At 49.2% G+C, this 11184-nt stretch overlaps 1 protein-coding gene across 1 annotated transcript in view; it reads left to right on the forward strand.

The window, feature by feature from the left end:
* LOC119272138 (phosphatidylinositol-3-phosphatase myotubularin-2-like) overlaps positions 1 to 1085 on the forward strand; it is an 11860-nt gene extending 10775 nt beyond the window's left edge. Inside the window, exons 19-20 of the mRNA XM_037553706.1 lie at positions 318 to 567; positions 681 to 1085. Of these exons, the coding sequence (XP_037409603.1) occupies positions 318 to 567; positions 681 to 803 (373 nt within the window). The 3' untranslated portion in view covers positions 804 to 1085. The remainder of the gene's footprint in view (positions 1 to 317; positions 568 to 680) is intronic.
* The last annotated feature ends 10099 nt before the right edge of the window (positions 1086 to 11184 follow it).

The raw sequence follows: 11184 nt of genomic DNA on the forward strand, positions 1-11184 counted from the left end.
GGTGGGGGGTGGGGGTGGGGGGTGGAGGAGGTGGCCGCCGTCTCCGGAGAGGAGGGCAGTGGGAGTGGCTCGCAGCGGAGGAGGGGAAGGGACACTTGCTCTTGGCGCCCACCTGCTTGTGCTTGAACTGTGTAATCTAATGGGCTTGGGAGTTGAAATTCTATGATGCATATTTCCAAGATTGTCCTTTCTGGATCATGCACGATATCTCTTGATTTTAAAACAAAGAAATACTGTCTGATTCATTCATCTGTTGTACCTGATTTCTCTTGATGTTAAAATATCCTGCATATCTAATTTGCAACTTAAAATGCAAGTGAGGAGGAAAGGGCACGTGCTGATGTCGTGAACTCTTGTCCTTGCATTTGGGAGCATTTGGCTGATATGTGGGCCTCCTGCGGCATGGTCCACAAGCACATGAATACTTTTTACAACCCAAGCAAATATACTGGTGCCATTGTCCCGCCAGCTTCAGCGCTTACTCCCATACTTTGGCCTGAATTTTATTTGAGATGGACTTGTCCACTTGAATCACAAAGGGAGAGCGATTATGTGGAAGCATTGAAGGTATTTATTTTTAATCTTTTGACAGTTCTGTTGGTATATAGGAGAGGACAATCATTGTGGTTTGATGACTGATTATAATGCTTGCCTGTTTTGTTTTTGCATGTATTGAATAGTCAAAGAAGGATGCTGAGCCTCGAAGCACGGTAGCAGAACTGGAAGGGAGCCATACAGACGTGGCCAAGCCAAGTGGTGGAAATTGTAGACTTCGGGTAGTGGGCTCCAATGTTTTGATGTGAAGTTGGTGCACGAAATAGAAAAGCAAAACCTGTTTTAATTGAGGACAACTGTGAGGATATCCCAACATGACAGATGTTTCTGTGGCTGTAGGAAGGGGTTGCAGCAACTTACAGTCTTAAACTGGTGTCACTGCTTTCCTCTTTACATGCCCATTGAGTTGTCTTGCTACATGTTGGGAGTTAGTTACAAAGTGAGAGGGCCTGTAATTTTGGGTGTGCTTGTCTGGTTGCTCATTCTTTATCCTTGTGCTGGCAAATCATGTGCTTTCTGGAGGAGAGTGATACTCGGGAGTTCCACGGAGCAACTCGTGAGAGCTGCCTCACGGAGCGCTTCACCGTCATGTGTTATGCCGTCCTTGTGTGTAGCATAGCATGGCATAATTGCGAGCGAACTCATGAAATTTGTATCACATTGTTGCCACGTAAATTGACCATGGATCACATCCGTATAGAATACCAAAGCTAAATACTCCCTTTGCCCAAAGTAAGTGTCAACTAAGTCATCCATTTGAATGTTTGATCAATATTATATAATAAAATAAAAACGTCTGCAATACCTAATAGATAAATTCTGAAGCTACTTTTATGATGGATCAGCTGATATAAATTTTGTATTGTGATATTTATATATTTTTTCTAAAAACTCGATCAAACATGCACTTGTTTGACTTTAAAATAAATACATACACCTTATATAAAGGAACAGAAGAGTATCTCTACTCCTAACGAAGCAGTTGGTGGTCTTTGTTTCAATTTTTTTTGTTTCATCTTCCATGGTTTATTTCCGTCTTACCTCCCACGAACGCTGGTAAGGATCAATGTACTAACAAGGAACAAATCATAAGATCAATCAGTTTTTTTTCTAGCGTGCATATACTTTTTTTTTGAGGGAAGACGTGCATGTACTAACATATACTCTCTCCATTCGAAAAATATAGTGCTTCCTTTATTCCCGTGTTTCAACTTTGATCATAAATTTAACTAACGAGACCGACTGCGGCAGGAGCAAAAATTATACCAGTGAATTCGTATTCAAAAGAAGTTCTCAATTATATAATTTTTTCTCCCGCCATAGTCGGTCTTGTTGGTTAAATTTATGGTCAAAGTTGGACCTCGGGAAACGCTAGAACGGAAGGAGTACTAGGAAACGAATCGATCGATGACTCCCTGCCTCGCTGCAGCCATCCAGCCGATAGAATTTTATTACCACCGAGGTATACCTGGGGCGGGGCCCCTCAATTTCGGGGGCCCAGGGTGGCCGTCCGCCCTGCCCCCCCTCAGGGCCGGCCCTGAGAGCATGATGGACAAGGGACAGACGAAAAAGAGTTGCAGGATGGACAAGGGATGAATGAAAAGGAGTAGCAGGACGCAAGTTATAACAAATATGGATCTGGTGCATCAGAGAATAACATTGCAGGAACACATATTACTGCAAGCCTTAAATCTTCTTTCAAAAAAGGTAAAATTTATTAGAGAAGACCAATCTATTGCTTGACAAGGACGATCAAGCCCTTTCCCCTTCTAAGGGAGGTGGTATATTACTGGAAGTCTGTGAATCCCCTTCTAAGCGGGTAAATTAGTGGAAGACTATGTATCATGGATACATACCTGACATGTATGGGTCATCTTATTTAAATGTAGGATGCAAAATTAACCTAGGATTGAACCTTGTTCCAGCACATATATATTACTACTACTCAGTATCTAACTATTTTTGTGTGGGAAAACTCAGTATGTAAACTGATACTTCATATGAAGGTAAAATATTTGTTCACTGAATAAACTGGGAATAGAAGTGATATTATTTTTTGTAAAAATCAAAGTTATTCGATGACTACCCCCAAAGACATTGCAGCCATCTTAATAGGAAAACTCCATCAGACTTACCCAGGGTATGCTTTACTCTCTCTAACAATAATTAATTTTTGTAAGAAGATATTACCAGGATGTAAGAAGACTTACCCAGGGTATGCTTTTTGTCAGGCCCAATACCACTCCTTGTCCTCCCATCGTCAAGTATACGGCCTCGGACGTGGGCCGGCCAGCAAGGCGAAGGAAGCCCAACCCGCGAAACCAAGGCCCAGAGTGGGTGTGACCGAGCGGAGGCACCAATTACTTAAAGGCACACACGCAGAAGGCCAAACCATCCAGTGGATCACGGCACCCGGCGGCGGCGGCTTCCTGTTCCTCTCCCGATCCCCTTTCCATTCGTGTACCACTCCTTGTAATCGCTACCAGATACTCGAATTCGTGAGCAAGTGCAATAGATCATGTGATATACTACCTGGGTGCTAACATCTGGTATTCAGAGCCTTGGATTTGGGGCTGGCGCACCTCATCGAGACGCGGCGGCAAAAATCGATCAGAGATCGAATCAGCGCCATGGATTCCGCCTTCAAGGAATATTTCGACAAGCTGACTTCCTCGCTGGACAGAATCCACGCGGATATCCGTTCGACGGCGGCCAAATTGGAGGATCTGGTCGCCTGGCGCCCGGAGCTGGAACGGCGCGTCGACCGGCTCTCCATCGCAGTCGCCGAACTCCAACAAGGGCGACCCGCGCCCAAGGCTGCTCCGACACTCGTTCACCTGCGCGACCCGACAGACGACAACAAGGGTCCAGAGGGCGGCATCGCATCAGGGCCGATCGGCCACGGCATCGACATCCTACCGCGGGGTCTGGCACCGACGTTCGCGTCGGTGTCCACCCCGGCCAACGGTTAGTTCGCCCCCCTATCTCCCGCACCTCTGCCCTCTCCTTATGCACATGCGAGCCAGTTGCTCCGGGGATCGGCCAGATGCACCCATCCATTGCGTTTCCCCAATTTTCTGGCGAGAACCCACGTCTCTGGAAGACGTTGTGCGAGCAGTACTTTCACATGTTCGCGATTCAGGAGAAATTCTGGGTTCCCATGGCCACGCTCAACTTCTCGGGCACGGCAGCAGTGTGGCTGCAGTCGATTCAGAAGAAATCTCTGAATTCGACTGGGAATCGTTCTGTTCTTTGTTGTGCACCCATTTTGGTCGAGATCGCCATCAACTCCTCATCCGCCAATTTTACACGCTTGCACAAACAACAACTATGGCAGATTACATCGAACGATTTGAGCAAATTATCAGTCATTTGTCTGCTTACTTTGACTCAATTCATCCTTATTATTACCTCACTCATTTGTGTAGGGGCTTCGGGCGGACATACGGGCGATTGTGCTGGTGCAACGACCGCCTGATCTGGACACGACGTGTGCGCTAGCACTATTGCAAGAGGAAGTGGCGGACAACGGCACCTGGGAGCGGCCTCGTCAACCCACCACGGCTCGGGCGGCGGACCTGGCGACGCGGGCGCACGTGGGCATGCCCATGCCGCTCCCGCCCCCTCCTTCACAAGGGCGGCCTCCTACGACACCGACGGCGTCCGAGCGCCGGACCAACGACACCAACCGCGGCGACAACTCCAAGATCAAGGCGTTGCGCGAGTACCGGCGAGCATGTGGCCTTTGTTTCAAGTGTGGCGAGCGATGGGGACAGGACCACACTTGCCCCACGAGCGTGCAGCTTCATGTCGTCGAAGAGCTGCTGGAGTTCTTCGGCATGGAAGGGAGCGAGGAGCTTCCAAACGCCCCAACCGAAACGGTGATGGCAATTTCACGGCAAGCTCTCACGGGTGGCACTCCTCCAAAAGCCGTTAAACTCCAAGCGTGGCTCCAAGGCCGCGCTATTCTCCTCTTGGTGGATTCCGGCAGTTCAACCTCCTTCATCGACGCGCAATTGGCAGCCTCGCTGTCAGGAGTTGTACAGCTCAACCGTCCTTGTCGAGTCAAGGTGGCTGATGGGGGGGGGAGCTTTGTTGTGTGTCTCACATACCCAAGTGCCGCTGGTCCATTCAGGAGCAGGAGTTCAGCACGGACATGAAAATCCTTCCGTTGGGGGTTTATGATGCCATCTTGGGCATGGACTGGCTCGAAGAGCACAGCCCCATGAATGTGGATTGGCGCGGCAAGCAGCTCTGGATCACCACTCCGACAGGGACAATGCACCTTCAGGGCCAGATTGAGGGGGTTACGAGCTGCACGGAGATCAACAGTCTGCAGCCACAATGCATGCAACATCAGGGAGAGGTGGCACAGGTCGTGCAGCTGTACCAGGTTTGCGAGTCGGATGAGATCTTCACCCCAACCCTAGGCAACATCCAGGCGGTGATTGATCAATTCAAGGACATCTTTGAGGAACCCAAAGGTTTACCGCCAAGGCGCGCGTGCGATCACCGCATTCCACTCATGCCAGGAGCGCAACCGGTGAATTTGAGGCCTTACCGTTACAAACCAGAGCACAAGTCAGAGATTGAGAAGCAAGTTAAAGAGCTGTTGGATCAGGGCGTCATTCAGAAGAGTCATAGTCCCTTTTCTTCACCGGTGATTCTGGTCAAGAAGAAGGAGGGAACATGGCGGCTTTGCATCGATTACCGCCACTTGAACGCTATGACAGTGGTGGGCAAGTACCTGGTGCCGGTGATCGAGGAGCTATTGGACGAGCTGCATGGTGCTCGATGGTTCTCAAAACTGGATTTATGTAGGCTACCACCAGATTCGCCTGGCAGAGGGGAAGGAGTACAAGACGGCCTTTCAAACCCATGCAGGTCATTTTGAGTTCTTAGTGGTCTCGTTCGGGTTGGCTGGAGCTCCGGGCACCTTTAATGGGGGTATGACAGAAACCTTACACCCTCTTATCAGAGAGTGTGTGTGCTGGCGTTTTTCGACGACATCCTTGTCTTCAGCAAGATCCTACAAGATCATGTTCAACATCTGCAGTAGGTGTTCAGTCTGCTCCGGCGTGACCAATGGAAAGTGAAGATGAGCAAATGTGCCTTTGGTCAGCAGCGCATATCGTACCTAGGGCACGTCATCAGTGCGGAGGGGGTTGGCATAGATCCTACCAAGATCCAGGCTGTTCGTGACTGGCCAACGCCAACAAATGTCAAGGAAGTCCGTCAGTTCTTGGGTTTGGCTGGTTACTACCGGCGACTCGTGCGACAGTTTGGGGTGCTGGCTAGGCCTTTGTTCAATCTATTGAAGAAAGGCTCTCCGTTTGTCTGGACGGATAACATCGAGTAGAGCTTTCAGGTGCTCAAGCAGGGTTTAATCTCGGCTCCGGTGCTCGCACTACCTAATTTCCAGAAGCCATTCACTATCGAGACGGATGCTTGTGACGTGGGCATCGGGGTAATTTTACAGCAAGAGGGACACCCAATTGCTTTCATGAGAAAATCGCTTTGTCAGAAATACCGCGGACTGTCCACATATGAGAAGGAGTACCTCGCAATCATTGCGGCAGTCGATCAGTGGCGTCCTTATTTGCAGTCGGCAGAATTTGTGATCAAGACTGATCAACACAGCTTGGTGCACTTACAAGAACAACGGCTAGTCACCCCATGGCAGCAGCGAGCCTTTACTAAACTCCTCGGGTTGCAGTACCGCATCGTCTACAACAAAGGATCGGAGAACGGGGCAGCTAATGCTCTTTCTAGGCTGCCCAAAGCAGAAACACTGTTTGGGATCTCCACTTGTCAGTCAGCATGGATGGAGGACGTGCTCGCAAGCTACAACTGCAATCCGCACACTCAGAAACTGTTGGAACAGCTGGCAATCAGACCTGATCCTAAGAAGCGCTTCACCCTGGCACAGGGCATCATCCGTTTCAGAGAACGCATATGGCTGGGAGGCAGCACCGAGCTACAACAGAAAATTATGGTAGCTTTCCATGAAAGCCCCATCGGAGGACACTCTGGGTTCCCAGTGACTTACAAGGGTATCCGCAGGTTATTTTCTTGGCCCAAGATGAAGACCCACATTGAGCAGTACGTCAAGTGTTGCCAGATATGCCAACAAGCCAAAACAGAGAGAGTGGCATCACTAGGGCTGCTGCAACCTCTTCCTGTTCCACAGGCTTCGTGGGATATGATAACAATGGACTTCATCGATGGATTGCCACAATCAGGTCAGCACAACTGCATCTGGGTTTTAGTCGACCGGATGACCAAGTTCGCTCATTTTCTGCCTCTTGCCCACCCATACACCACTTCTCGAGTGGCTCAACTGTTCATGCAGCGCATCTATCCAATTCATGGGTTTTCTCAGGCCATTGTCTCTGATTGGGATCCGGTTTTCATGAGTCACTTCTGGCAAGAACTCTTTCGTTACGCCGGCACTGAACTTCGTTTGAGCACCGCCAACCACCCTCAAACGGACGGGCAGCCGGAGCGAGTGAACCAATGCCTTGAAACCTTTCTCCGTTGCTTCACTCACGCTTATCCCAAGCGATGGAGTCATTGGCTTCCTCTTGCTCAATTCTGGTACAATTCTTCACCCCATTCTTCCATTGGCATGACTCCCTTCAAGGCCATGTTTGGGCATGAATCCCGACATCGGGGAATCACTACAACTACAGCGTGCTCGGTACCGTCACTTCAGTCCTGGTTGGACGAACGCGCCATCATTCAGGACCTGCTGCAACAGCACTTGCAGCGTGCTCGGCTCCGCATGAAGCAACAGACTTACCGTAAGTGTTCTGAGCGTAGTTTGGAAGTGGGGGACATGGTGTTTCTGAAACTACAACCTTATGTCCAGACGTCAGTGGCAAAATGGGCTAATCACAAGCTTTCGTTCCGGTTCTACGATCCTTTTCCTGTCATCAGCAAGATCAACGAGGTGGCGTATAAGCTGGAACTGCCCCCGCAAGCCATGATCCACCCAGTCTTTCATGTTTCCATGCTGCGTCGCGCGGTGCTCCCAGGTACGCCGGTCGAACCAGTACTTCATGTACTCTCTGATGTACTAGCGGTGCCTCGAGCCATCCTCGACACTCGCTGGAAGCGCAAGCAAGGAGCCATGGTGGAACAGGTCCTGGTGCGCTGGTCGGATCGAACCAAGATCGACGACACCTGGGAAGACAAGAAAGAGCTGCAAGCTCGTTTTCCACCGGCTGAGGCTTGGGGTCAAGCCTCTTCTCAAGAAGGAGGGGATGTCAGGCCCAGTACCACTCCTTGTCCTCCCATCGTCAAGTATACGGCCTCGGGCGTGGGCCGGCCAGCAAGGCGAAGGAAGCCCAACCCGCGAAACCAAGGCCCAGAGTGGGTGTGACCGAGCAGAGGCACCAACTACTTAAAGGCACACACGCAAAAGGCCAAACCATCCAGTGGATCACGGCACCCGGCGGCGGCGGCTTCTTGTTCCTCTCCCGATCCCCTTTCCATTCGTGTACCACTCCTTGTAATCGCTACCAGATACTCGAATTCGTGAGCAAGTGCAATAGATCGTGTGATATACTACCTGGGTGCTAACACTTTTCTCTCTCTAGCAATAATTATTTTTTGTAAGGAGACATTACCGGGATGTAAGGAGACTTACCCAGGCTCTATTTTCTGTCTCTCTCTCTAACACTAATTATTTTTTGTACTACTTAGATAACTCATTAAATGTTTTTTACTACTGGACCACACATATCATATTTATGTGGTAAGAAAGGAATTGTTAGCTGAAACAAATAATGTTGTGTGTTGGTGTCATGTAGGTGACTTCATGGCAATGGGTGTCATGTAGAAACTAAATATTGTGTGTTGGATATTTGTTTCTGAATTTAACTCTTTGTTGATAACTTTTCTTTTTGTTTGTGAAGAATTTTTCACATTCTGTACAATGAGAAAATTATTTTGACATATATAAATATATTTTCTAGACGTGGAATATATTTTAAGATCTATGATAGAAACTGCTGGAGCATCTTTGACAATTGGATTTTTTTCAGTTACTCCTTTTATGGGATTTGTAAGCTCTGTTGATAGAGATGACGAGTTAAGGCTCATTCGGAGGTAAATACAGAAAACTAAGATAAGATACTATCACTTGCTTTTATGGGTATTGGTTAGGGTTATGGTTTCTATGCGACTGATTAGGAGCGTGCAAATTGGAAGAACTTGCTTAATTCTATCAGTACGACTGAGAGGACCAGAAACCACAAAGATCTAATAATGAATACAGTAATTATCTCTTGTTGCTTAATCTAATAATTAACATTTGATGGATCACAATAGCTAGAAAGAAATACACCATATGGCCTGACGAGTCATTACTCGTTAGATGCAATAAGATTGACACCTCTGTTTATGAAAGATGTAATTACTAACCTGCAAGCAGCTGTAGGTCAGAGCTGGAGGAGGGCACAAAGTGGTCGCGGCCGAACCGGTGCCGCCGCGAATATCACCTAAACTGTCGCTGCGACCAGCCGACCAACCAGGAGGGAAGATTCTACTACCCGCACGTCTACTACGAACCAGACTGGGAACTGAAACAACTGAAAATTATTGAAGCAAGCAAAGATGGCTACATATACCCACATAACCAACGTGAGTAGATGAATGATTAGTGTTAGAGCTCCAGGACGGAGACCTTTTATGGTGCATCAAGATAATTTGAACCGTTCATTTTTGTGGTTAGAGGGCTCAGATTAGCTAATACTACTCCAGATTTTCGGTAGTATATCTATATCTATACCTACTATTAAAGGGAGGTGATATTCTTGGTTTCATTCCGCTTCGTTTCGTTCCGCTTCAATTAACTTCACGTACGCTATTTGGTTTCGTTACTTGTCACCCCGTTTTGGCCCAACGGAGAAAGCCCACCTGGCGGCACACTGAGGCCTAGGACCAAAAAGCTGGCAAAAGGATTTTTTTTCTCCCGTTGCAACGCACGGGCCTTTTTGCTAGTTGAAGAGTTAAGGGCATTTTTGGTACATAGTTTATCAATCACATAGTTGTTAGACGAAATCGATCTAGAGAAGGGAATCGGTCAACCTGCTGCTGTGTATGTGCTAAGTATGTGCATTGCCTCGGTCAGCTTGGGGCAGGAACGGTCAGCTTACTTCGTCGTCTTTGCCACCGCACGCCCCATAAGTAATCCATGACGGCCTCATAATTTGTATTGGGCTCGAGGTTCCATCGGAGAAAATGACGCTCAGCAGTGGCACTGCTGCTAGTTGCGTTTCTCCTCTGGTATCTGGCGTCGCGGTTGTCGCCTCAGGAGAGCCATACTCGAAGTTCTATGTTGAACATATCGTCGGACACATCGGGCTCGAGGCCGCACACTTGCATGGGTTGACTCGGCGTCTACATCCATCGGCTCGACGAGGCCAATGACTGCATGTGAAAAGGTTCCTCGTCGTTGCCGTCGTCTATGCCCGACCATCCAAGAGCCCCGCGGTGAACTCTATGAGCCCGGCCTCCGTCGGGCTGAAGCTTACAAGGCTGTCTTGGAAGAAGTGAACCGGCGCCGACGTCGCAGCTACCTTCGCCGGGATCCCACGATGCCTCCGTCGTCATCACTTCAGCGTCGGCACGAGGTGCCCGGCGCTCATGGCCTGCGAGCGCGGGTTCGCCATTTGCACTTGAACTACGCTAGTACGAGCTTGTCGCGGCGGCGGATCTCCTGCAGGACCGCTCCGGTAGCCCAACGGAGCAGCGGCGACGTGGGTTGTAAACGCACCCACGCATGCCTCCTAGCTTTTTTTGCTGGTTTGTGCGGCTGCAGTGGCCGGAGATGGCAGAGGACCGGTGCAATCTGCAATGCGTGCATGGAATTACTAATATGTCCTAGACCAATAGTTTGCTCAATCCACACCCACCATTAGATCAACTAAATACTATTCATTATACTGAGTAATATGATGCACCGTAAAAAGTCCCCCAGGACGCTGGTTGTGGTGGCCTTCAGCTTGCTGGTCAAGTCCTTAGCCACTAGGGCCCCTTCAACTCCACCACCGGGAGAACCCACATCCACCGGCTGGTAGTTAAATCAGGACCTCGAGGGGCGCCGGAGCAAGTAGATCAGGAGCACCCTTGTGCACGGATATCAATTTGGGAAGAACATGACAAAGAGAAATGTAAGTGAAAGCTAATTAGAATTTGGGAACGGAAATTACTAAAATAGGGGTTGCTCACCTCCTCCCATGCACTGAAAGCCCAACCAAACTTCAATCCAAAGAGAGGCAATGCTGTCATGTAGTAGCCCATGCACGGCTGCCTAATGCGCTGCCGTGATCACCTGCCACAGCTCCGGCGGGATCACCATCCACATCTCCGTGCACAGCGGGGCCCAGACCTATGCAGATACCACACACCACGCCGCCCCAATTGTCCAGTGACCACCCAACACCGAGACCATGTCGGTCGAGCAGCACGCTGCCCCGCCAGCATGCCAAACGATGGCTTCACTCTAAGCCAAATCGCCGCCGAGCACCACGCCACCGTTCGCCCGAAACCGTATGCAGTAGATTGGCATAGAAATATGATACTTAACTACTCTCTCCATCCGAAAATACTTGTTATAAAAAT

The sequence above is a fragment of the Triticum dicoccoides genome, chromosome 3A (genome assembly GCF_002162155.2).
Source record: "Triticum dicoccoides isolate Atlit2015 ecotype Zavitan chromosome 3A, WEW_v2.0, whole genome shotgun sequence".
NCBI lineage: Eukaryota > Viridiplantae > Streptophyta > Magnoliopsida > Poales > Poaceae > Triticum > Triticum dicoccoides.